Source organism: Poecilia latipinna, unplaced genomic scaffold, assembly GCF_001443285.1.
Source record: "Poecilia latipinna isolate Pla-1442-1.1 unplaced genomic scaffold, P_latipinna-1.0 Scaffold752, whole genome shotgun sequence".
NCBI classification, from domain to species: Eukaryota; Metazoa; Chordata; class Actinopteri; order Cyprinodontiformes; family Poeciliidae; genus Poecilia; species Poecilia latipinna.
In genome coordinates this window covers 243424-269941 of record NW_015113368.1, presented here as the reverse complement: position 1 = coordinate 269941, position 26518 = coordinate 243424, and the positions used below count along the sequence as shown (strand labels likewise).

General features: G+C 40.9%; 2 protein-coding genes across 6 annotated transcripts; one reads left to right on the top strand and one right to left on the bottom strand.

Moving 5' to 3' along the window:
• The first annotated feature begins 1679 nt into the window (after positions 1 to 1679).
• Positions 1680 to 17414, top strand: tpp2 (tripeptidyl peptidase 2). 2 transcript variants are annotated; one of them, XM_015045867.1, is made up of 29 exons: positions 1680 to 1969; positions 3458 to 3586; positions 3736 to 3831; positions 4118 to 4222; positions 4329 to 4453; positions 4556 to 4719; positions 5162 to 5316; positions 5638 to 5714; positions 5807 to 5934; positions 6014 to 6262; positions 6386 to 6501; positions 6595 to 6766; positions 6859 to 7016; positions 7113 to 7189; positions 7276 to 7382; positions 8473 to 8627; positions 8718 to 8834; positions 8918 to 9018; positions 9117 to 9213; positions 9292 to 9429; positions 9540 to 9784; positions 10025 to 10103; positions 13023 to 13061; positions 13429 to 13580; positions 13662 to 13758; positions 13848 to 13978; positions 14075 to 14336; positions 15192 to 15311; positions 15423 to 17414. In XM_015045867.1, exons 1-29 carry the CDS (start codon positions 1805 to 1807, stop codon positions 15510 to 15512), a joined length of 3846 nt encoding a protein of 1281 aa, XP_014901353.1. In that variant the 5' UTR covers positions 1680 to 1804; the 3' UTR covers positions 15513 to 17414. The 2 variants fall into 2 exon arrangements, with proteins under 2 accessions (XP_014901353.1, XP_014901354.1); XM_015045868.1 differs by lacking the exon at positions 13023 to 13061.
• On the bottom strand, positions 16710 to 26518 carry mettl21ca (methyltransferase 21C, AARS1 lysine a). 4 transcript variants are annotated; one of them, XR_001426616.1, is made up of 10 exons: positions 26422 to 26518; positions 26148 to 26249; positions 25906 to 26066; positions 25327 to 25444; positions 24587 to 25249; positions 23863 to 24011; positions 23644 to 23761; positions 22478 to 22870; positions 18417 to 19310; positions 16710 to 18217 (listed from the first exon to the last, which is right to left on the bottom strand). XR_001426616.1 is itself a non-coding variant. In XM_015045873.1 (9 exons), exons 2-9 carry the CDS (start codon positions 26239 to 26241, stop codon positions 22588 to 22590), a joined length of 1497 nt encoding a protein of 498 aa, XP_014901359.1. In that variant the 5' UTR covers positions 26242 to 26249; positions 26422 to 26518; the 3' UTR covers positions 22497 to 22587. The 4 variants fall into 4 exon arrangements, 2 of the variants coding, with proteins under 2 accessions (XP_014901358.1, XP_014901359.1); XR_001426617.1 differs by lacking the exons at positions 16710 to 18217; positions 18417 to 19310 and adding an exon at positions 19866 to 21384 and having other exon boundaries at positions 21584 to 22870; XM_015045873.1 differs by lacking the exons at positions 16710 to 18217; positions 18417 to 19310 and having other exon boundaries at positions 22497 to 22624; positions 22714 to 22870.

The following is a 26518-nucleotide window of genomic DNA, read 5'->3' as shown; positions in this document are numbered from 1 at the left end:
TATATATATATGTGTGTGTGTGTGTGTGTGTGTGTGTGTGTGTGTTTGTGTGTGTGTGTGTGTGTGTTCCATAGCAAGAAGATGATTTACTTAGATTTGTGAATGGCTGACCTCAAACTGCAACAAGCAAAGCGTTCAGCCACAAAACTTGTATGGCAGAGTTACAGCACCACCTAATGTGAGAACACAGTAGCGTTAGATATGTCTTGACTGGAAGTTTTTAATGTCTTAGGCAAATACTCATGCAGCACAATTCATTCCTCTTTTTTAATTCTTTGTTGTATGATTTTGAATGTTATTAGTTTTTTTTTTTTACTTTTTATTTAGTTTGATTATTTTAATTGTGTTAAGTGGTTTTATGGAAAGTAGTTAGTGGAACCTCTAGATGTATAAAAATGTCTATTGAAAAGTTTTAATAGACATGTGGGATGAAGGCATTTCAATATGAAGAACCTTTTTGGTAGGAACTCTTACGTTACATGGAAGGTAATCATTAATACTGCTTGACTTTTAAAGAAAAAACAATGATTACACATAATCATGTATCACCAGTTATGCATTGTAGCTGATGTCAGGACATTTTTACTTTTTTAATTATGTGGTTTTGGCTTCACCAAGCTTAAGGATTTAAAATTTCAGATATGATTAACTTTGATGTAGCTTGAAAAATATTTCTAAAATGATGTTTTCACTTAATTCATATTGAGAATAACGGTATGTTATGTTCAGCTATGCTAAGATTGTGTATTTTTATATAAGTTTTGCTATTTAGATTGACATATGGACAACTGTGTTTTACCACTAAGCATGTCTTTTTAAAATTTCTGGTCAAAAATGAACATTTCCTTTCATCACATATTGTTGGGTTGCTTTGGCTTACAAAAGCATATGCCCAAGCTACTGGAATATTCTCCAGTCTATTTTGCTTTGACTGAACAGCAATCTTAATGGTTTGCAGAAACATCTAACAAAAAAACAAAAAAATATTGCAAGTCATAATTTTTTTTCATAGCAGTCGTAATAAACTAAGACTAGCGCTTTGAATCTAAAAAAAGAGGAAAAACATCAAAGCTGCACTACAACCAGGTGTTCTAGAGGCATAATTTGTGATTATTTAACTGCTTCTACACTGTGAGCAATTTCCACATTTACATTAGCCCATATGCAATCTTTTCTAAAATATTAGATGCAGCAGAAACATAGAGTCTAAACACACACACACACACACACACACACACACACACACACACACACACACACACACACACACACACACACACACACAGAAAAACTCCCTGCAACCAAAAATGTCCACTAAGACTTTAATCCCATCTTTTAGTCAAATCTCCTGTGTGTGCTTCAACATGTAAACGAGAAAGGCAGAATGAAGAAGTTTCTGATCCCAACAAATTAGCCATCGCTTTTCTCTTTTCAGGCAGCTTTGATGTTGAAAGCTAATGATCACTTGCCCTTGTGGGAGTTATAATAATGATCTTCTCCCTTTTGATCAAACTAAGTTTGTGTGTTACAAAATATCCACACATTCACACTATTCGCTATGTGTAACAGATAATGTCAGACATATTAAACAAATGTGCTGAAAAATAACATGAGGTTAGTTATGATTGGCTCAAACATGACATAAAAAAAACTTCAACTTCTGGTGGTGTTCCCCGGTGTGTGCAGAAAACTGCAAACACTGCGCCTTTAATCAGCTCGCCTAGTCTCACCCGCCGTGTTGCTCTCTTGTCTCTTCCCCATTTCGCTGCTTTGTTTTCATTGTCGCTTCTTTTTTATTTGGATCATGGCTGCTCATTCTACCGACGAACCGTTCCCTTTCCACGGGCTTCTCCCCAAGAAAGAAACCGGCGCTGCCTCTTACCTCACCAGGTTCCCCGACTATGACGGGCGAGGGGTGCTCATCGCTATCCTCGACACCGGCGTGGACCCCGGGGCCCCCGGCATGCAGGTGAATTTGCCCGGCTGCCTCGTGCTAGCGAAGACCGAGATGGTCGAAGCTAGCAATGCTAAAAGGCCAGCGTTCCCAAATAGCATTATTATAACAACTGGCAAATATATTTTATGACAGCCAAGTACATTTAAAGTCTGTCATGGCAATTGTTTTCGTGTGCTTAGAAATTTTGTTTCAGAGCTACACAAGCGGGCTTTAAACTATCTTTACATTTATTAATTAAGCATAAATGCTAACCGGGTAGCTAGCAACGTTTGTGCGTACGAAGTTGAAGTTGGTGTCCGAATCGTAGCTTTCAAAACCACTTAGAACTTTTGTTTGTTTTCTGGAGCACCTTAAATCAGCTCTGGCTCAAAGTACGAAGTACTCGGACTTTTCAAAGCTGACCTGGATTATTGTATGCAAAGTAAGAATAAATGTACAATTTTGGATCTGCCAAACTTAGTTGTGACAACACTGAAAAGGAGGTATTGCTATATGTGCTTGTATTAGACGACCTAAAATGGGATCCAAAATGAAAGCTACTAAATACACTTTGAAAAATCAAATCTGTAAACCTGTCTGCACTGATTACAAGTTCTTTAAAACTGGAACAAAAGATGTAAATTGGCCACTTCAGTACTTTGATGTTAGGATTATGATGTTTTTTGTGGAACTAAATGTCCCATTTAAACCACGTTAGACCAGATAGCATCTAATCATTATAGTCTTGATATTAGACCTGAAGGTTACATTGAAGGTAAGGAACGGACCATAAACTGTTTAAAAAAATATACAATGACTACAAAATTATACAGGTTTGAGTATTGTTTACTAGGTGGATCTGGTTTAATGTGTTCAGGATGCCAAAGCACCATTGTTTATCTCAAGTATCACAGCGATGTCTAATTATTTAAAATTTTAAAGTATGATTGTTCAAATACATAGCAGGTTTCTTTAAAAACCCATGAAAATAGTTTTTTTTCTTAAACATAAATGATGTGCTTTCTATATTTGAACAGTAAACTCTCAGCTCAGTTGAGACTAAGCTGTATTTGACACTTTCCCCCCCTAATATTAGAAGAAATAGGAACACATCTTAATGATGTACCCTTTTTTTCTCATGGAGGCTTTTATTTACAATGAAACCTGCATATTAAAACGGTGAACTAATATTTGGATGGATGGAAATTGTAGTCACTGTAAATATGATCAAGCAGCAATAAAACCCAAAGTTATAACTGGTCTTTGAATGGTTAACTCAGGCAATAAGCAAATAGTTTATTTTAATGCTGTCTTTTTTTATATTGTTGTTGCTTAGATCACGTTACTCCTTCTTCTATTATTATATTTAAATAAAACTTCTATAAATCTTTGGAAGCCTCTAAGTTATTCAGAACAGTTTGTGGATATTTTGGCGTGTTCCGACTACGCTAGTTTGTTCATGAACAATGACTCGTCAAAACTTCTTGATCCATTACCCTGTGTTTTGAACTGCGCCTTTAGGTCACCACTGAGGGGAAACCAAAGATCGTGGACATCATTGATACAACAGGCAGCGGTGACGTGAACATGACCACAGCAGTGGAGCCTAAAGATGGGACAATCACTGGCCTCTCTGGAAGAACGCTCAAGGTTGGGGAAACACCATTACGATGTCCACATTTTTATTTGAATTCATAACCACTTTCAATTGTGAAATTTTTCCGTCTCGCACTGTGTCCTACATCCAAGTTCACTTTTTGGTGATCTCGTCTCTAGCTGCGTCTTTTTATATCTCTCAGATCCCTCCCGCCTGGGTCAACCCATCAGGGAAGTTTCGCATCGGAGTTAAAAATGGCTACGAGTTCTTCCCCAAGGCTCTTAAGGAAAGGATACAGGTAGGGAGATGTGACGATGATTGCTGCTCCAGTTCTGTCAGAGATTTGAAGTTTTATTACTTTTGATGTGCAGAAAGCACAACATCAAACGCGCCGGGAGCCGAGGCACAGGCACGAATGTTGGTGTTATTTTAGCTGGTTAGAAAAGGCTGTGCATGGGGGTTGAGGGGGTAAAGTCCTGATTTGAATTTAGATTTCTACATTTTAGTAAATATTACCAGCAGGAATTTTGGTTTAGTAAGCTTCTTACTGAATCTGATATTTTTGCACATTTCTCCCTTTTTAGAAAGAGCGAAAAGAAAAGATGTGGGACCCAGCACACAGAGCAGCCCTCGCTGAGGCCTGTCGCAAAACAGAGGAGTTTGACCTCGCTCATCCCACGCCCTCGCAGGTCAGATCCACAACACAAACTGTAAACCTAAAGCTCCTACGTGCCTCTGCTTGGCGTGATGATTCTCCCGTCTGCCTCCGACACGTCCTTTATCTTCTCTCCTCAGATGGAAAAGCTGCAGAAGGAAGACCTGCAGTGTCAGTCAGAGCTGCTGGCATCTCTAGAGAAGAAGTACAGTGATCCCGGCCCAGTGTATGACTGCGTGCTTTGGCACGATGGCGTCACTTGGAGGTAAGTCGGCTCTTGTTTGCGTTCCCTCCTCATGATTTACTGGCATGTACAAATAGCATGTCTGTCATTTCCATTGTATGAGACTGCTTTTGTTGTCCTCAGGGCGGTAGTGGACACATCGGAGTGCGGAGAACTGTCCCAGTGCACCGTCCTGGGCTCGTACAGAGAGAAACAAGAATATGCCACTTTAGGAAATGCTGAGATGCTTAACTATTCTGTTAACGTATACGACGAAGGAAACACACTCTGCATTGTTACTAGTGGAGGTGAGTTACCCCAAAGCAGAATATAAGAAGTCTTTGTACCTTTCAGTCAGTTTAAATGCTTAATGGATTTATCACAATTTTTCCTGGCAAAAGTGCAAAATCGTTAAATGAAAGAATTGCCAGCATCTGATGAAGTCGGCCAATATTTCAAAACTCTGTGTTATCAGCTGACGCACCACAATAAATAACTCAATTTACTTTTTAAAAGCTCCGACTAGCTTTTGCAATTAGCCTGACATAATTTTTAAGTGACTCACTAATGCATTTAGTGCATTTAGTGATTGAGACATGATATGAATTCTGAGTTTTTATCTGGACGGTCAGGGTGCATGAAGACGAAAATTAGCAAATTTCTTGGTTTGGCTCTAGATGTAAGCAGTTCATTGAGCATGGTGTTTACTCCAAATGTCCTTCTCCTATCTGACTCTGTGTGCTCTTCAAGGGGCTCATGGGACCCATGTGGCAAGCATCGCGGCGGGTTACTTCCCAGAGGAACCAGAAAGAAACGGCGTGGCTCCCGGTGCCCAAATTCTGGCTCTGAAGATCGGAGACACTCGACTCAGCACCATGGAAACTGGCACCGGACTCATCCGAGCGGTATTCCTTCAAAACGATACCTCAACATTAAAGCTGCATGATGCATCAGAATCGAGACAGAAAAAAATTCTTACGTTTTTTTTTTTAAATTCCAAGATTTCATGTAGTCACAATGTATGTGGTGTGTTTGATGGGCTCTTATTGTCCTTAATGATTTAGCTTCTTAAGGAAAATCTTATTTAATTACAACCAATTTCTTTATAATGACTAAATACTGGTTATATGTTTTCCTAATATTGTGCAGACCTTCATAATGTATACATTAACTGACTTTTTTTTGCACTAGTTTATTTCTGGTCTCTGTCTCTTTGTGTCTGAAAGATGATTGAAGTAATCAACTACAAGTGTGACCTGGTTAACTATAGCTACGGGGAAGCCACCCACTGGCCTAATTCAGGGTAAGAATAGCAGAGAGGGTCTCTAATTTTACTGGCGTGTGTTTTTGTTTTAGCATGCTGTTGCTAAGTGTCCTGGGCCACTTTCCTTTCAGGAGGATTTGTGAAGTCATCACAGAGGCTGTGCAGAAGCACAACGTGATCTTTGTGTCGAGCGCAGGAAATAATGGCCCCTGCCTTTCTACGGTCGGCTGCCCAGGAGGAACCACCAGCAGCGTCATCGGTACGTTCTCTAAAAAGCGCCAAAAGAAGTCTTTGAATTTTCTTTACTTCTCCTCTAATTGCTGCCGTCGTCACCGTAGGAGTTGGCGCGTACGTGACTCCAGACATGATGGTGGCTGAGTATTCCCTGAGAGAGAAGCTGCCGCCCAACCAGTACACATGGTCATCCAGGGGTCCCAGTACCGACGGAGCCCTCGGGGTCAGCATGAGCGCTCCAGGCGGGGCCATCGCATCCGTGCCCAACTGGACGCTCCGCGGCACCCAGCTGATGAACGGCACGTCGATGTCCTCGCCAAACGCCTGCGGAGGCATCGCGCTCGTTCTGTCAGGTGTGTTCTGGATTGTAGGGCTTGTAGTTGATGTGCAACGTTGTTAGAAGTGAATGATTTCAGAACTGAAGGTTCTGTGTGATTAACATTCTTTTTTTTCTTTTTTTTTTTTAAATGGAAAAGGCCTGAAGCAGAGCGGGATCCCTCCCTCTGTTCCTGCTGTGAGGAGAGCGCTGGAGAACACCGCTCAGAAGGTCGATGACATTGAAGTGTTTGCACAGGGTCATGGAATAATCCAGGTAGTTTTTTTTTTTTTTTTACATCTTTTGTATCTTTTTTTAAACTAATTGTATTTTTTTTTTGTAGTGAAGTAATTGCTTTGTTTCTCTCAGGTGGACAAGGCTTTAGACTACCTCACTCAGCACGCCTCATTACCCACAAGCCGCCTGGGCTTCTCGGTCAGCGTGGGCTCACAGAGAGGCATCTACCTCAGGGAACCGGCCCAAGTTCTCGCACCTTCTGATCACGGGGTCGGAATTGAACCCATCTTCCCAGAGAATACAGGTAGCACAACTGACTGGTTGGATTTAGTTTTTCATCATTTTATGTATAGTTTCTATTTGTTTTAAATTTAATCTGTTCTTTTTGTTGAACAGAAAACTCCGAGCGAATTTCCTTGCAGCTACACCTGGCGCTAACATGTGCCGCCCCGTGGGTCCAGTGCCCCTCCCACCTGGAGCTGATGAACCAGTGTCGGCACGTCAACGTCCGGATCGATCCCGTAGGACTGAGAGAGGGAGTCCACTACACCGAGGTGCGTAGAAGGCAAAATGAAATGAATAAAGCTAAAAAAAAAAAAAAAAGAGGGTATCTTCCTTTTTTTTTTTTAAATTTTGTAATTGTTTTCCAGGTTTGTGGTTATGATACAGCAACCCCCACCTGTGGCCCACTATTCAGAGTTCCTATCACAGTTATCATCCCTACCAAGTACGTTCTCACAATGTGTGGACTTCATTTAGGTTTTCCTGACGTGGTTTCGGCTCTTATTCGTTTCTCACTCTTTGCACCAACAGGGTGACCGATAGTCGTAATCAGGAGGTGCGGTTCTCAGACGTCCACTTCAGACCCGGACAGATCAGACGCCACTTCATCACTGTTCCTCAGGGAGCCTCCTGGGCAGGTCAGTTGTGTCTGACCAGCGCAAGCTGCTGGTCACTTTCTCATCTTTCCCAAGACCTGTTGCTGAAGATAAATAAAATAGTTTGTAGTACAAAACGAAAAAGCTGATTGTGATCCAGGATTTTCTTCAAAGTTTTAAAACAAAAAAAAAAAGTCCAATATTCTAGTCTTGTAGGTTATTTGAGGTGGAGTTAATGTATGCAGTAGATCTGGAAGCGTACGAGGTAGACGGACTTTAAATACAAACTGAAAGTGTTCATGATGGTAGAGTATAACGTTGCTAGTAGATATTAACAGTCTACAATTTCACATGAGATCGGTGTTAAATTTGATCCTGTTTTTCAGTCAAGCCATCCAGTTTCTGTTACAATGTGGAGCTGAGTTGTTTTAAGGTTGCTATTTCGTTCCAAGCAGTATATCACAAAATGTTTCCGTGGCGATGAACGTTCTGTGATTGACACTAATTTCCGGGATCCATTTTATCTAAGCAGGACACGACTTGTCTATTTCCACTGTCGGTTCCACAACCCGCCTGCTGACGTAGATTATGTTGCCTGACGCTGTAAGAGTGACTCCTCCTACAGGAACCAGATCCAGAATCCCAGGAGAAGTCAGACCACTGCTACATTAACCTCAGGGTGTTTTACTGTGGTTATGGTTCAAAAGCCGTGGATATATGTTGGTAGAATAGATTTTACAAATTCTGACTCTAGGAGACAAAAACTAAATTAAAGTTTTAACTCGGGTGAAGTTTGTGCTAATCCACAGTTGTGGTTGCTATAATGGGTATATTCAATAGAGCACATGTTATTTGGTACATAAAGTTAAAAAAAAAAAAAAAGTAAAATGGCTCTTTACTACAGTGTTGAATCAGATGCTAACTTCAGCATTGTTTCAGGGTTTTTTTGAATACAGATAATAAAACCCAACTAGATATTTAGTTAGCATTTAGTTTTAAAGGATTTTAAAGTCAAACAAGCCTTGAATAAAATGATTTTTACATTCATAATTTATATAAAAGGTTGCAGGACAGAAAAACACTCTGGAGTTTTTACTGTTTTGTGATTTTCTTTTTTTCCTGGTTTCCACAGAGATCACTCTGACCTCCCATTCCGGAGACGTATCGTCGAAGTTTGTTCTTCACGCGGTCCACCTGGTCAAGCAGAAAGCCTACAGAGCCAATGAGTTCTACAAGTTCTCCTCACTGCTAGAAAGAGGTTCTCTGACAGAGGCTTTCCCAGTGCTGGTATGTGGTTGGTACACTCAGCTAACAAACACGCCAGAATCAGCAGAAGACCTCTGTTTTATTTTCGGTGCATTTCTGCCTCCTCTGCAGTCGGGTCGGGTTGTGGAGTTCTGTATAGCCCGCTGGTGGGCGAGCCTGGGAGACGTGACTGTGGACTACAGCATCTCCTTCCACGGCCTCAGCACTTCTCCTTCTCCTCTGCACATTGTGAGAACAGTTCACACACACACATATGTACCGGAACAGGTATTGTTCTCTTTTGTTTTTGACTCTGATTTGTCTCTGTGCAGCACGCCTCAGAGGGAGTGACGAGTTTTGATGTGTCATCACCCATGAGATATGAGGAGGTATCCCCCACCGTCACCCTGAAGTCATGGGTTCAGCCTCTGCGGTGAGTTTACACACACACACACACACACACACAAACAGCTTGTTCATGTATTAAAGTGCTGTTTTTTAAATTAATTTTCATGTTGGTGTTTGTCCCAGGCCTCTAAATTCAAAGATTAAAGCTTTGGGAGTTCGGGACGTTCTGCCTAATAACAGGCAGCTCTATGAAATTATCCTCACCTACAGCTTTCACCAGGTATCATCCAACTTTCTGCCCATCAGAGCCGATTAATCTGCCGTATGGATGCATAATCGTGCGTTGCTCTGTCCTCAGCCTAAGAGTGGAGAGGTTACGCCCAGCTGCCCGACGCTGTGCGAGCTTCTCTACGAGTCTGAGTTTGACAGTCAGCTGTGGATGCTGTTTGACCAGAACAAGAGACTGCTGGGCTCGGGGGACGCCTACCCACACCAGGTTGGACATCTGTAGAAATTGTCTCTGCTATCAAAAACAAACAAAAAAGACAATTACACATGATCTCTGAGAACTATTCTCGGGATTAATCACATTTCTTTTCTCTCCAGTATTCCCTGAAGCTAGAAAAGGGGGATTACACGGTCCGTCTGCAGGTCCGACATGAGCAGTCCAGTGAGCTGGAGCGCTTGAAGGATTTGCCGTTTGTGGTTTCTCATCGTCTTTCCAACACTCTCAGCCTGGATGTGTATGAGTCACACCGCGCCGCCCTCATGGCAAAGAAGAAGGCCAACTCTGTTACTTTGTGTCCAGGGGCTACACAGCCGTTCTATGTGACCCCGCTGCCAGACGACAAGTGAGTCACGCACTCGAGAGTTTCCGTTCACATTTCTAACGGAAGGAGATGATCTCTTTACTCGTTGTTGACGAATGAGTCGTATTTCATCTTCCTTTTTAATGAACACAATGTTCCTGTGACACTTATTTTTTGTTCATCCTCAGAAAAGCATCTCAGTTTTCTAATATCAGTAGGACCAATTGTCACGTTTTCTTTTTTTTTAATTCCCATTGCTGTTCATCTCCCTTCATCCTCCAGGATCCCTAAAGGCACCAGTCCAGGATGCTACCTGTCAGGCTCTCTCATTGTGCCCAAGAGCGAGTATGGCAAGAAAGCAGTGAGTGGCTCCATTCTTGAACCTTTTTGCTTCAAACGTTCAGTTGTGCTCTTCAGGACCAAAAAGTCACGTCGAGTTTCCATTTCAATTAAATTCAAAAATACTTTGACCCCAAAGGGAAATTAAATGCTGTTGTAGCTCACATTAAAGATTATTCAGATGGTTATTATAGATGTAAATGTGTGCAAATCAAACTACTGGATGAAGGTAGTTTGTTTCAGAAGTGCTCAGAATGGACCGGCGTGAGGGAAGTGTCCTGTAGAACCAGACTGACCACCACTGTCACCTGTTGTTTCCGTTTCCTTTGTTCTTTTTGTTGGTTTCTTTGGGTCTTCTGTGGGTCATCAAGTTTCATAATATTAGAACCTTGAATAAAAATACCAGGATGTCATAGCATCGAGGGCTCATTATTCTCACCACTTCTAAAATAATTTGATTATTGTAGTTATAAGATTTCTTAAAGCAGGCTTGCATTAATAGAAGTGATGAGTGTGCTGTAGTTTCCACACTGACTGTTTCACACAGCTAGATTTTTTTTTTTTTTGTAAGCGAGACAAACGTGTAGCAACGTTCTTTCTGTCAACTGACCAGCAGTGCACAGCAGCAAGTGAGGACTTGAGACGGTAGGAAAGGTCCGTCCTCCAGTTTTAGCTTTTTGAACCCTTGATTTTTTGTCAGTATACCTCGATAATGGGAATCGCCCATTTCTAGGAATGTATTTGATAAATCTTTGAAGTTTGGGAAGTTGCTCTAAGTGTAAACCCAGTAAATGAGACAAAAAACATGTTTTGACTGAGGGTTCCTGGAAATCTTAGTTTTGTCTCCTGAACTTCCTGGAACTTTTAATTTGCCTTGGCTTTTTCTAAGTGAATTTCCCAGAAAGCCAGGCGCTTTGTAGGTTTCATCCCCTGATGCTGAGCAGGTCGTGGGTCCAGTCGTTACAACAGCAGAGACCAGAACGTCATTCTAAAAAAATCTAACTATATGAATTAATTTGAAATTGTTTCAGTGTGGTCACAGACTACCACTATAAACTGTGTGAAAATGAGTAGCTGGATTGGATTATAAGTGCATTGGACTGAACTTAACATGGCTCCAGTTACTTTACTATCTAAAGTAATCATTTCTAACAATATCAATGTTTACGCTGCGAAACTGAATTAAAATCACTTCTGACTCAGAAGTTTGTAGTAATCTATAGATTTTTAACAATTAGATATTGTTAGGCGTGTCTCCTGTTCGTATCCAGCAGCAGATGATTAACAATCCTGGGCAGCTGTAGTCGCTTTAATGTAGTTCAATTCAAATTCCATAAAACATGATGATGTTGATCAAGGGTGGCTAAGTTTAAATGGTTTTGTTTGCTGAACTGCGGCTAACAGAAAATATGACCAGCAGAGGAGGTTTCCTCCCACTGAGAAGCTCCGGCTTCAGTTCAAAGTCCGTCTGAAAACTCCTTCCTCCCTAGCAGGGCCGTTTTCAGGGCAGACTGCAACCCGTTTTAGTCTGCATTGGTCCTAGGGGAGCTAATCTGCCCCAGAGAATTACCCCGGCTCCCGCAGTGGATACGGACCTTACCAGAGTTGGCTTGTGTTGGATGTGACGGTGTAAACGTTAATTTGTTCAGTAATAATAATCATAATAACTGTAACTAATCCAATGAGTCTCAAGAGAATTGTTGATGTCATTACTTGTTTTGCAATTGTGGCTTAAAAGCGACTGACGCCTGTAAAATGGCTAAATCTGAAGACGGAAATCTTTTTATCATGAAAAACAAAGAGCAGGTGACTCTGCACTGTAGAGACTTGGTACCTGTTGGTGAATTTCACAGAGAAAGTTTCTATCTATTTCTCAGACATACAGTTTGAATCTTAAGTGCTTTTGAGGTTTTCTAGAAGAAAAGGTATAAGATAAAACTTAGTCTGCATTAAAACAGCTGTGTTTGAGTTCCAGGCAGATCTGTATTATGCCGAGGTCTTTTTTTTTTTCTTTTTCTTTAGTGATAATTGGGATCTTTCTTTCATTTCTTTTTTTTTTTTTTCTTTCCCCAAATCTTGTTGTCCTGCTTGTTGCTCACATCTGGCTGGTTGGCAATGCAATTTAATACAGACTGTAAGACTTTACTTTTTGCTTTTGCTTTGGGTTGTGAATTTTGGGGCTGCACAATATCTGGAAAATGTTTAACTGTGAGATTATTCCTGGACGTGGCGATGGTGATTTTGATTGACCCAAAGTTTCTTCGTCTTCTCAGTTTAAGCAATTCAACCACCTAAAACGCACATGTCGCGCTTCAGGGGCAGGTAGAGAACGCTCGGCTTCCCAAATATATTATTGGCTTTTAAGTCAGACTTATAATATGACATCCTACTAAATATAGCACCCAGTCGGTCCTCTGCGGTTGTGATAAGGCAATGATTGATTTAATTGATATATTGTGCAGCTCTGCCAAACATTGTCTTGTAAAATTTTTCGCCTTCTTTTTTTGTATTTTAATTTATAGACAAATTGGGGATATACATGGGTTGCACTGTGTCGCACCCTTATGGTGTATTGACTTCTGTTCACAAAATATTTGATCGGCATCAAAAATAAATCTTTCATCCTTTTTCCTATACGTTTAATTTTAAGGAGATGCTATTGCCTTTGGGCTGCCAGTTCTATTTTATTTATTTATTTATTTTTTTTTTATAAATATTCTGTAACTTTTACTTGTCTTAATGAAAGTAAACAGATTTATTAGACATGATTAGGAGAAACGGCAAAGTTCATAGTAAATTGTATTATATTTATACTGTTTGAGTTGCATCTTTAGCAATGAGACCCTGAGTCTCTGGTTGAGGATGAAAGACGAATGAAAACATCCTTTTTGGTTGGTGTTTGTGTTACCTGTTCCTTACTGTGTGTTATTTTGACCACCAGGGGCAGGCCTCTGCAAAACGACAAGGAAAATTTAAAAAGGTACTGGACAAGTTAGAAGCACTGAACCACAGAGCGCCTGCTGCTCTCCTTCCTTTGGGAAATGACTTATTTTCTGTAAAACCTCTTCATCTGCCATGTCAAAGCATGTTAATCTTTTAGGAAATTTACACAAGTGTAAAAGCTGTTTTTTATGAACTAGTTACTAGGTTTTCTGGTGGTCTGTAAAAGTATGGATAGTACTACTTTAAACCTTCACTACTGGGTAATTAAAAAGCATTTTTACTTCAGTGATCTATGGAGCAAAGACTATCTGAGGACATGAGATTGGTAGGAAATTTGAGAAAGTATTTGAGAAGTTGAAGATGTATATTCAATCAAACTTCGTTCTGTTTGTGTCTCGATGTAGGACATCGTTCCAGTCATCTACCATCTAATCCCCGCCCCAAACAAATCAAAGAACGGTGGGAAGGAGAAGGACAAGGATGGAGACAAGGAGAAGGATTTGAAGGAAGAGTTTGCAGAAGCTGTGAGGGATCTAAAGATTCAGTGGATGACCAAGTGAGCTACGTTTCTCTCTGGTTTCATACCACACAGCCTCTCTATTTCCCTGTAATTTATCCGTCGTTTTCGGCTCCTCAGGTTGGACTCGAGCTCCATCTATGATGAGCTGAGGGAAAACTACTCGGATTACCTTCCACTTCATGTGCAGAGGCTGCATCAGCTGGACTCGGAGAAGGTAAACGACGGCAGGAGACGGGGTTGGTACAGGGTTGCATCAAAGCTGTGCTGAATCCTCATACCGAATCTCTTCCCGTTTGTGTGAAGGAGCGAGTGAAGCGCCTCAGAGAGGTTGTGTCAGCAGCAGAGATCGTCATGTCCCACATCGACCAAACGGCGCTGGCTGTGTATTTCACCATGAAGACGGACCCTCGGCCGGACGCCGCCTCCATCAAAACGTAAGCATCACTTTAACACAGGTTTTTCACAGAGACTGGGTTGATTGAGACAGTGTGTGTGAACCCACCTCCTCTACAAAACATTTTGTTTTTCAGTGACATGGAGAAGCAGAAGTCGTCTCTTCTGGACGCCCTGTGTAGAAAAGGCTGCGCTTTGGCCGACCAGCTCCTGCTGCCGTCCACGCTGCAGAGCGGCGCTGGGGCCGTTGCTACAGAGCAAGCTGCGGTAGGAGAGGAGGAGGAGGAGGTCGGGGAGCAGTTGGCCAGCAGCTCTGACGACCCTGTGGACAACACTTCAAATGCCCTGATGGACACATTCTGGGAGGTGCAGAAGTGGGCGGAGCTAACTGACTCAAAGGTGAGAATTTTAAATAAATCCAACATGTTGTTTGGGGCAAATTATGCATTCTATTTTTTGACTTTTTTTTTATGTGTGAATTGTGGACTAGAGGACAAAACGGATGCCATGGCAACCAGTTGAAAAGCAAATGTTGTACTACAATGTAATGTAGAGATCAAATAAGGCTATGTAAAACAGTGAGAATATTCAGGAAATTAGAAAACATGAAGATAAAATAAAATGTATTCAGTCCTACTAGTAATCCAGGTGCTTTAATCCATGTTTATGTGCTGTTGTGTTTTGTACCGGGAACCTGGAAAAGGACTGGAAGTCATTGATTCTGTGCTGGAAGTTTATTTTTCAACAATCCACTGTCTATTGTGCCTTACAGTAAGACTGAATACATCTTCATTTGATCAATTTATAAAGATGAACTATTGGATTAAACTTAAAACCAGCATGTTAGGTTGGTGCAGTATTGTGCTTCAAAAACACAGCAATCAAGGTGAGATTTTTGTATTTTAGATACATTCACTGCTGTTATTTGAGGCCTTACTGACAGTTATGTGTCATTTTAGGAGAGTTTAGCCTCGTCACTGATTTGTGCTTTGATAGGCATGTCAACAGAAAGATGTTGATGGGTATGTAGGTACTTTCAAAAATAACTCATGCCTCTCCCTACTAATTTTCCCTTTTTTGATGAACTTGTCACTTGGGGGGGAAAAAAAAAATTTAAAAAAAAGCCACAAATTCTGAAAGTTGATCCAAAATTATTTTGTTGGCTGAATTGAAGCTTTAAGCTAGTTCAGGAAACATTTTACCTAACACCCTTTGTCGTGTTTTTTTTTTTTTTTTCTCTGTTCACTTTTTAAGGTTTTGACATTTTCATACAAACACGCCTTGGCAAACAAGATGTACGGCCGAGCCCTAAAATATGCCTCCAAGATGGTTGAGGAGAAGCCCAGCAAGGAGAACATGAAGAACTGCGTCCAGGTATGAGAGCATCAATGATCGGCCCTCAACATGATGAAGAAACATGTTTTCTGTTGGTTTCTGGTGGTGTAAGAACAATTAAAATGAAATCTCCTGGGTTTTGTTTTGCAGCTCATGCGTCACCTCGGCTGGACGCACTGCACTGCCTTCAGTGAGAACTGGCTCCCCGTCATGTACCCCGCAGATTATTCACCGTTCTAAGCACAAACGGGCACATGCATGGGACGGCATGACCTCCAACAGTCCGCAACGGGACGAATTTGATGACATGTCCCTCATGTGGTCTATGCATCTGACCAACCAGCTGCCTCCTGAGACTTTTTCTTTTTAAGACGTCAAACTAGGAGCTGACCCAGAGCATAAATATTTTCATGCATGCCAAATTTTGTGAGGCGACGGGGTTGCAAAACCAGTCAAATCAGATATTTTGAATCCCCACCAACAGAAAAATATGGAGAACTATAATCTGTCCTGTGTTTTGCTTTTTCTTTGTCAGCTACAAATTCGGAAGCTTAAATATCCCTTCCTCCCCAGCGTTCCTAACTCATTGCATTCTCTCCATGTGTAAATACTGTAAAAACCGGCATTGTGGACTCCAGGGATGCATCGGAAATCAGATCAGAAAACTGTAAAAATCTGTTAAAATTACTTCAGTAAAAGGAGAGACAGACTTGCTGCCGCAGAAACTCTCCTCCTGATGATCCCAAATGAAAAGCAGGGATTGGACTGATCGCAAGCCCATTTTTAATTTTTTTTTTTTTTTTTTTTTTTTTTTTTTTTAGTTTTTGTTTTCTTAAATAGCTCCAGCCATCCTGGGTTGACAAGTCAGTCCTGTCTGTCTTTGAACACAAAAAAAAATGTCGCGGTGCCTTTCTTCAACGTACCTTACCTTTCAAGATGGAGCTAAACTAACGGTGGCAGAGTTTTGTTCAGGGGAAGCTGCTGAGTTTGTAGCATCCGTCCACCCTCGCAGTCGTTTCACTCATCGGCTTCTTTGAGTCAAACCGCATGATTCATCCCCGCGCCGTGTGCAGGCTTGACTCTTCCTGAGCGCCACATTTAGCCTCCATGTTTTTTTTGTTTTTTTTTACCAGACCTCACTCAGAATGATGCACTTTTTGTGCAGCAGTGGGTTGTTCGGAACAGGTTACACAATCAGATTTTCACTCGGTGTTGTTGCGCTTTCTCGGCAGCTTTCAGTATGCTGCACATGTACACAGTGTCATAAAGTAATGTAAATACACTCGTACCATGAAAATATAAAGATGCAATAGGGATATAACAGAATTTATCTTAATCGATGTATTTTGCATTTATGCATGTGTTCTAGGGTGTATGAAAAGTTAGTTTGGACGAAGAATCAGATTTTAGTTTCTTTCAATTTGACTTTTTTTTTTTCCCTCCCCTGGTGAATTATGCTTTGGAGAAACATCAACAGTTGATGGGTGTGTGTGTGTTTGTGAGGAACTTTGCGTGTAGGTGTGAACCTGTATTAAGTGAGACGGCATTCTTTTTAATGGGACCCTAGCTGTTCAAAAGGATCACACCAGTAGTTTCAGCTCATTTTGAATAATTGTCTCACATAATATACTTAACATTAGAAATACTCATTTCTGACAATTGTGACTTAAGAGTTTTGATGCTTTGAATTTTGGATTTGATTCGATTGCCTTCAAAGCTTCAAAATACTGTTGCACTTTCCTTCATATATTGAAAGAGATGTTGAAAACCTAACATGTATTAAATATTTACTCTTTGACCCTTAAAGGTTATAAGAAATGATTTTAAAAACCGAGAATCTGCAGATATTTTTGATTTGTCTAAACTTAATACTGGTTTGGTCCTTTTGGAAATGTCTCACCTGAAGTTACAGATGAGGGCTATGTGATTAAATTTAATTTTCATGTTCATGATCCTGTTTGCTTTATAGTCCTAAAAGCAGAAGTGTTATCTTTTCTCTTTTCTTTGTGTAACCAAAGAAAACTTGTCTTGTTAAGCTGGATTCAATATCAATATGTTAAAGGAAAAAAAATATTTATTAGATGGAAAAAATAATTTCTCTTTTTTTTTAAACTAGTAGTATAAATAAAGGCTTTGGTTTTATCTTTGTTTTATTTTATTTTTTAGCACTCTGGCTGGAACGTTGATGCCTAAGAATGTAAAGTATCTGCTTTAGGGCCTCTTGTCTTCTGGAGTCTGATGGTGAATCAGCGGCGGGGAGATTCTTACGTTTCTGTTTAGCTTGAAACGGTTTCACTTTCTGCATTATTCGCAGCATCGACCTCTTCGAGCTGTTGGAAGGAATCCTATGTGAGAGTTGGTCTCTTTATTAATTTCCCTCTTCATTGTGTTTCCTGTTTGAACATATGCTGTGCACAAACGTCATGCGTTGCCAATTACAGTCTCTCCAAAAACGGCCTTAAGTTTTCACCACAAGACTTCACCTTTGACCTCTGACACCAAACATATCTGTTGGAGTTGCTCTGCTGGTGTCCATAGGAACTTCAGGAATGCTTGCTATGGATGTTGTGTTTATATTTATAGCCATAAAAATCTACTTCATCACAGAATGTTATGAGTTAAAGCTGTATTCTCTATATCATTTTATATCCTTTCTGGATCATGTGGGAAAGACCTGAGCCACTGTTAAAAGTATTTTGTGCTCACGAGAAAAGCCGCAAACAAGAAAGTTCACTGAATAAAGATATTTAAAACGGGTTCACATGTCACTTGTCTGTATTACGAGGCTGAAAAATACAAAAGACAAAGAAGAATTCACATTGTCTACATAGCTTGATCTATCAAAAGTAGTTTGTTAGACAAAAAGGCACTGAACCACCAAATAGACAATAGGTTTCCCCAGTACAATGAGCTTCATTGTTGCATCTAGACCAGGGGTGTCAAGTCTGTCCTCGAGGGCCGGCATCCTGCATGTTTTAGTTCTCTCCCTAGTGGTAGTACCAATCTCCTCAGCAAGTCATCGTCCTGCTTAGGCCTTCTAATGAGTCATCATTTGATTCAGGTGTGTAAAACCAGGGAGAAAACTAAAACATGCAGGATGCTGGCCCTCGAGGACCGACTTTGGACACCCCTGATCTAGACCACTGCATCTTTAATAAGATTTAACAGGAAAAGGGGAAGTATATTCTCCTGTTTATATGACACTCGGCAAGTCTGACCTGAGGATCTGAGGATACAGATGTGTGTTAACACAATGTCAACATGGAAGCTAGATTGACTTTAAAGAAGCATCTGTTCATGCGTATCAATCTAGATTTTAAGGCTATTTCCAATCAGTTCTGTAATCCACAAGTGGAAATCACTTAAGGCATCCGAGCAAATTCAGTTCAGGATGAACTCAAAACGATTGTTTCCAGTAGAATGACTTCTGTCTTAAAGAAAATACAACAGGTCATGTTAAGTTTGTAAAGTGGCATCTGATTGAACCACAAGGACAATCATTGGACAGATGAGACCACAGTAGACATTGTTTGGTAAAAAACCCAGTGCAGCATATCATCACAAACATCTTGCACCAGCAGAGAAGCATAGACTCCAGTTGTTGCAGTGGCATATACAAATCCCATGCTTTGGCAGAACCAAAACAGCAGAAGTATTAAAAAAATAAAGTTGTCTATTATGAGAGTGAGTCTCCAGAAACGGTTCATTCCTTTTCCTAATTTTTCTTGACTTAAAGTCAGACCAGCCAAAGTGAAGCTTGCCAAGACCACTATTATAAATATTTTGATACTAAGCTGACATTTAAACAGTTCTCAGGTACCTGAAGCCAACAAATGTAAACATGTCTTCCACACTGAGTCTCGAGCAAAACATTTGTAAACTGATCTTGCATGTCTGCCAACCTTTAACAAAGTTAGTGGGCATCTGACAGCATTTGAAAAAAATAAATCACACAAAAAGGTTCAACATTAAGTCCTTTTAAACCTCCTTAGGCTTTGAGCCTGCAGTCTGTAGGCCTACTCAGTCTGTTCCTGTCACCTTCATCTTCTTCCCTACTCNAAAAATGTCGCGGTGCCTTTCTTCAACGTACCTTACCTTTCAAGATGGAGCTAAACTAACGGTGGCAGAGTTTTGTTCAGGGGAAGCTGCTGAGTTTGTAGCATCCGTCCACCCTCGCAGTCGTTTCACTCATCGGCTTCTTTGAGTCAAACCGCATGATTCATCCCCGCGCCGTGTGCAGGCTTGACTCTTCCTGAGCGCCACATTTAGCCTCCATGTTTTTTTTGTTTTTTTTTACCAGACCTCACTCAGAATGATGCACTTTTTGTGCAGCAGTGGGTTGTTCGGAACAGGTTACACAATCAGATTTTCACTCGGTGTTGTTGCGCTTTCTCGGCAGCTTTCAGTATGCTGCACATGTACACAGTGTCATAAAGTAATGTAAATACACTCGTACCATGAAAATATAAAGATGCAATAGGGATATAACAGAATTTATCTTAATCGATGTATTTTGCATTTATGCATGTGTTCTAGGGTGTATGAAAAGTTAGTTTGGACGAAGAATCAGATTTTAGTTTCTTTCAATTTGACTTTTTTTTTTTCCCTCCCCTGGTGAATTATGCTTTGGAGAAACATCAACAGTTGATGGGTGTGTGTGTGTTTGTGAGGAACTTTGCGTGTAGGTGTGAACCTGTATTAAGTGAGACGGCATTCTTTTTAATGGGACCCTAGCTGTTCAAAAGGATCACACCAGTAGTTTCAGCTCATTTTGAATAATTGTCTCACATAATATACTTAACATTAGAAATACTCATTTCTGACAATTGTGACTTAAGAGTTTTGATGCTTTGAATTTTGGATTTGATTCGATTGCCTTCAAAGCTTCAAAATACTGTTGCACTTTCCTTCATATATTGAAAGAGATGTTGAAAACCTAACATGTATTAAATATTTACTCTTTGACCCTTAAAGGTTATAAGAAATGATTTTAAAAACCGAGAATCTGCAGATATTTTTGATTTGTCTAAACTTAATACTGGTTTGGTCCTTTTGGAAATGTCTCACCTGAAGTTACAGATGAGGGCTATGTGATTAAATTTAATTTTCATGTTCATGATCCTGTTTGCTTTATAGTCCTAAAAGCAGAAGTGTTATCTTTTCTCTTTTCTTTGTGTAACCAAAGAAAACTTGTCTTGTTAAGCTGGATTCAATATCAATATGTTAAAGGAAAAAAAATATTTATTAGATGGAAAAAATAATTTCTCTTTTTTTTTAAACTAGTAGTATAAATAAAGGCTTTGGTTTTATCTTTGTTTTATTTTATTTTTTAGCACTCTGGCTGGAACGTTGATGCCTAAGAATGTAAAGTATCTGCTTTAGGGCCTCTTGTCTTCTGGAGTCTGATGGTGAATCAGCGGCGGGGAGATTCTTACGTTTCTGTTTAGCTTGAAACGGTTTCACTTTCTGCATTATTCGCAGCATCGACCTCTTCGAGCTGTTGGAAGGAATCCTATGTGAGAGTTGGTCTCTTTATTAATTTCCCTCTTCATTGTGTTTCCTGTTTGAACATATGCTGTGCACAAACGTCATGCGTTGCCAATTACAGTCTCTCCAAAAACGGCCTTAAGTTTTCACCACAAGACTTCACCTTTGACCTCTGACACCAAACATATCTGTTGGAGTTGCTCTGCTGGTGTCCATAGGAACTTCAGGAATGCTTGCTATGGATGTTGTGTTTATATTTATAGCCATAAAAATCTACTTCATCACAGAATGTTATGAGTTAAAGCTGTATTCTCTATATCATTTTATATCCTTTCTGGATCATGTGGGAAAGACCTGAGCCACTGTTAAAAGTATTTTGTGCTCACGAGAAAAGCCGCAAACAAGAAAGTTCACTGAATAAAGATATTTAAAACGGGTTCACATGTCACTTGTCTGTATTACGAGGCTGAAAAATACAAAAGACAAAGAAGAATTCACATTGTCTACATAGCTTGATCTATCAAAAGTAGTTTGTTAGACAAAAAGGCACTGAACCACCAAATAGACAATAGGTTTCCCCAGTACAATGAGCTTCATTGTTGCATCTAGACCAGGGGTGTCAAGTCTGTCCTCGAGGGCCGGCATCCTGCATGTTTTAGTTCTCTCCCTAGTGGTAGTACCAATCTCCTCAGCAAGTCATCGTCCTGCTTAGGCCTTCTAATGAGTCATCATTTGATTCAGGTGTGTAAAACCAGGGAGAAAACTAAAACATGCAGGATGCTGGCCCTCGAGGACCGACTTTGGACACCCCTGATCTAGACCACTGCATCTTTAATAAGATTTAACAGGAAAAGGGGAAGTATATTCTCCTGTTTATATGACACTCGGCAAGTCTGACCTGAGGATCTGAGGATACAGATGTGTGTTAACACAATGTCAACATGGAAGCTAGATTGACTTTAAAGAAGCATCTGTTCATGCGTATCAATCTAGATTTTAAGGCTATTTCCAATCAGTTCTGTAATCCACAAGTGGAAATCACTTAAGGCATCCGAGCAAATTCAGTTCAGGATGAACTCAAAACGATTGTTTCCAGTAGAATGACTTCTGTCTTAAAGAAAATACAACAGGTCATGTTAAGTTTGTAAAGTGGCATCTGATTGAACCACAAGGACAATCATTGGACAGATGAGACCACAGTAGACATTGTTTGGTAAAAAACCCAGTGCAGCATATCATCACAAACATCTTGCACCAGCAGAGAAGCATAGACTCCAGTTGTTGCAGTGGCATATACAAATCCCATGCTTTGGCAGAACCAAAACAGCAGAAGTATTAAAAAAATAAAGTTGTCTATTATGAGAGTGAGTCTCCAGAAACGGTTCATTCCTTTTCCTAATTTTTCTTGACTTAAAGTCAGACCAGCCAAAGTGAAGCTTGCCAAGACCACTATTATAAATATTTTGATACTAAGCTGACATTTAAACAGTTCTCAGGTACCTGAAGCCAACAAATGTAAACATGTCTTCCACACTGAGTCTCGAGCAAAACATTTGTAAACTGATCTTGCATGTCTGCCAACCTTTAACAAAGTTAGTGGGCATCTGACAGCATTTGAAAAAAATAAATCACACAAAAAGGTTCAACATTAAGTCCTTTTAAACCTCCTTAGGCTTTGAGCCTGCAGTCTGTAGGCCTACTCAGTCTGTTCCTGTCACCTTCATCTTCTTCCCTACTCATTGCCATGAAGATCTTCATCTCTCCTTCTTCGACCAGCAGACTTGTGTGGAAGGCTTTCTTAAAGTTCTCTGTGAACACTAGATCGGACTCAAATCGGACCTTGTTGGCCCAGATCAGTGTTGTTCCTGGTTTGCAGAAATACTTCATGGTGACCAAGAGCTCATCCAGGAAGTCGTGATGGTAAACCACGTCGGCTGCCAGGACGTAGTCATACCTGTAGACGGACGAAGGGTAGGTGCTCTCCAGGTCATAGCCCCAGGACAGAGGTGCCACCTGGGGTGTGTGTCTGCAGAGACCCCTGGTGTTCCTCATTAAGTTGGCTTGAAGGTTACCTAATATCTCTGGAAGGTCTGTGGCTGTGACTGCAGCTCCTGTTGATACAGAAAGAAAGGAATGTCATTTTAGGTTACCCCGTAACACAAAGTTGCTGACTGTGTCTCCCAATATCAGGGATGCTTTAAGAGTTATACAGTCTTCGTACAACCAAAGCAAAAACTGTGTCTGCGTTCTCAGCCTAGGGTTGGTCTTGTTTCCAGTACAGGAGGCGAGGTCTACACCTTTCCCCTCATCTTTTTGTGGTGTTCATGGACTCATTTTCAAGGCGTAGTGGTGGGGACTTAAGTGTGTTGTTTCAGAAACTCGGGTCTTTTTTGCTCAGTCAAAAAAAAAGACGCGATGAATCATGACTAACAGACAAAAAATATAATCTGCAAACAACAATCTGAAATGAACTTCCCTCGTCTCATAGGGTGGCTGAACTCATCCTTAGAGATGGTGAGCAGCTCAAAGTAGAGAGGCTACTCCATCACATCAAAAAGAGTCAGCTGAGGTGGTGTGGGCACATGATCAAGATGCCTCCCCAGTGCCTCGCTTAGTTTTGCCCAATCTGTCAAGAGCAGACCCGGAACATGTCGGAGGGAATATATATCCCTTCTGGCCTTGGGATCCCCAATCAAAATCTGGAGAATGCCACCTTTGTGAGGGATGTATGGGTGTCCATTTGGGACTGCTACCGCACTACCAAAAATGTCTATTCATTGGACAGGCAGATTGTGAAACAAAATTACAATCAAAGATTTTTTTTTGTCCTGTTCATTGCGTCATGTTTATGTTTAACACCATGATGAGTCCAGTGACTGCTCACCCAGTAGACTGGCCACAATGGCTACCAGTCCTGTTCCTGCTCCCAGTTCCAGCACCTCCTTCCCTCGCAGGTCCACTGTGTCCCTGTTGTTGTCAAGGAAGGAGCACAAAGCCAACGCCTGCAAATTGAAGAAAACACTGTTAATATGACGTTAAGCTAAAGAAGGTTATATGATTTTTTTTTTTTGTACTGTAGCAAACTGTTATCAGAAACACTCACAGCTGGCCACATCATTGCTCCAAATGAATCTATGGATTCGTAAATGACGATGTCCTGCCCTACATAATGGTAGATGTCTTTGTTTATGCGGCAAATGACGTTTGGAACCCATTTCTGCCTTGCAACTGTCTGGTCCGAACGCTCCTGTTCTGCAGGGACCAACAGACAGAAAGCATGAAACAAAACATAAGGCTTGAGCGTAGACTATAAAAACAATTAAAATCTTGATATGTGCAATTACAATATATAAATCCGCATAATATGGCATTGTTTTTGACTAAATAAGCTCAATGCCATTGGAAAAAACAGTCTGCCTCTCTTCCTTGAGATCTGAGATACTCTACACCAACAGGCCCTGCAACCCAACCCTGGGTGCTATCTCAGGACAGCTAGTTATACCTTTGGCTTCACTATGTTTTGGCCTTCTCTTGCATCTCAGATTTAGTTTGCAGCACTCCTGACATTCTCATTAAGGCTGTTTGTTTCATTTTATAGTCTGCTGACAAACTAACACGTCAATCTGATTAGATAAGAACAGCATTTTAAACACAACAAAGACCTAACAACTCAAAATCCATACCTGTTTTGTATGGAATAAATTATCCCTGTGAATTACTTTCTTTTTTTTTTAAGTTACACTTGAGCTTGTTGAACATCTGTAATATGCAAACAGTCCTGGCACATCCTTTGGTACTTAAATTATTTGTGTGTGAAGATAACTCACCAGAAGTGTTGTCATTGCTTGCAACATTCTCACTTTGCTCATGTGTTTCATCGTCTTTAGAGGTCACAATTTCCTCTTCCTCCTCATCACTTTCAAACTCTTTGTCTTTTTCCCACTCCTCCTCATTGTAACTGTCCAGTATATCAGCTCTCACCTCTTTACAGGCACAGGAAGGTTTGTCTTCACTGTCGTCTTTGTTGCTTTCTTCCTCCACAGTCGTTCCATCCTCTTCTCCCAACAGATCTTGGATTTCCAGCCCCTGATCTACTTCACCATCTCCTTCCCTACTCGTTGCCATGAAGATCTTCATCTCTCCTTCTTCGACCAGCAGACTTGTGTGGAAGGCCTTCTTAAAGTTCTCTGTGAACACTAGATCGGACTCAAATCGGACCTTGTTGGCCCAGATCAGTGTTGTTCCTGGTTTGCAGAAATGTTTCATGGTGACCAAGAGCTCATCCAGGAAGTCGTGATGATAAACCACGTCGGCTGCCAGGACGTAGTCATACCTGTAGACGGACGAAGGGTAGGTGCTCTCCGGGTCATAGCCCCAGGACAGAGGTGCCACCTGGGGTGTGTGTCTGCAGAGACCCTTGGTGTTTCTGCACAGGTTGGCTCTAGTGTTGCTCAGAACCTCTGGAAGGTCTGTCGCTGTGACCCAACCACCTGAAAAAACAGACCCGTTAAAGCAATCGCACGTGTTCATTGTCAGTCGATGCAGACAGGTTCACGTTCACTCGCACCGAGAAGTGCCGCTACCACAGACACAAGGCCGGTTCCTGCTCCAATCTCCAGGACGGCTTTGTCCACGAGATTCAGCCGGTCACGGTGAGTGTCAAGGTAGTGACAGAGAGCCAAAGCCTGGGAGAAACAGCAATAATTGCCACTGTCAGTGTGTAAATCCAAAGAATGAATGCAAAGTAAAACATATAATGTAGCAACTACCCAAATGTCCAATATAGCATAAATAACTTGAGTTTAATAGGTAGTAGGTTACAGCCAAACATGACATTACAGTAGGAAAGAAAGTATAAATTGTAGATTTTTCCCTTCCTGTGTTGCACTGGGTTGCAGAGAATTGGCGAGCTACTCATGGCTTTTTCAATCAAAGCATTTCTGAACATTTTGCAACGCCACGGTGCAGAGTGGATAACCTTGACCCTACAATGAACATCAAGTGGCAAAATCAAAAATCTGAATCTGTCAGATCCCTTTAACTCTCAGTGTTGTTTTTAAAGAGAAGCATGGCTCGCCCATACTTCTCCACAGTAGGTTGGGTTTTATAAAAAGTAAAACCTCAGAACCAGCACCAGCACACTCACCCCAGGCCATATCATGCCTGCAAGTGAGTCAAGACCCTCTTCGATGACGATCTCGTGGCCAGCAAAGCTGTACACCTCTTTGCACATTCTGCAGTAAAAACACGGAGCCCAGGCCGCCAGTCGTTGCTTCCCGACAGCTGATTCCTCTGTTTGTGCATCATCTGAAAGAAAGAAATAAAAGTGATAGTTTCAGATGTATTGTGGAGTGAGTCAAACACAGAGACCACATTGGTTACAGTTACCTTTATCCTCCTCTTTATTTTCTTCAGCCTCATCTTCCTCCTCTGTTCTGGCGAAGCTTGTTTCTTCTGCAAGCGGTGAACTCAAAGTTTCCATATAAAATCCTTTGTGTTGTTAGAAAGAAGGTAGTTTTTATTTAATTTGAATTTGTACTTATGAGAGCAAACATACCAATGATTAAAACAATGTTAGATTAGTTTCTTTTTTCTTCAACTGAGCTGGATTTCTATCATCGCTCTGATAAAAATAAGGAAATGTTTTATTCTGGTGTCTCACCTGTTAGTTGTGATCCAATTCCGCTTCAATTCCCATGAAAGAGCACCTCAACTGTGTCTGGATACGATGGACTGCGATGTTATAGAGGCTCAGCATC

Coding starts and splice junctions, on each gene's coding strand:
- tpp2 (XM_015045867.1), top strand. CDS start 1,805: ATGGCTGCTCATTCTACCGACGAACCGTTCCCTTTCCACGGGCTTCTC. Junction 9,430..9,539: donor GGGACGCCTACCCACACCAG/GTTGGACATCTG, acceptor TTTTCTCTCCAG/TATTCCCTGAAGCTAGAAAA. Junction 15,312..15,422: donor ACATGAAGAACTGCGTCCAG/GTATGAGAGCAT, acceptor TTTGTTTTGCAG/CTCATGCGTCACCTCGGCTG.
- mettl21ca (XM_015045872.1), bottom strand. CDS start 26,241: ATGGAAACTTTGAGTTCACCGCTTGCAGAAGAAACAAGCTTCGCCAGA. Junction 26,067..26,147: donor AAATAAAGAGGAGGATAAAG/GTAACTGTAACC, acceptor TCTTTCTTTCAG/ATGATGCACAAACAGAGGAA. Junction 25,250..25,326: donor TGTGGTAGCGGCACTTCTCG/GTGCGAGTGAAC, acceptor CTGTTTTTTCAG/GTGGTTGGGTCACAGCGACA.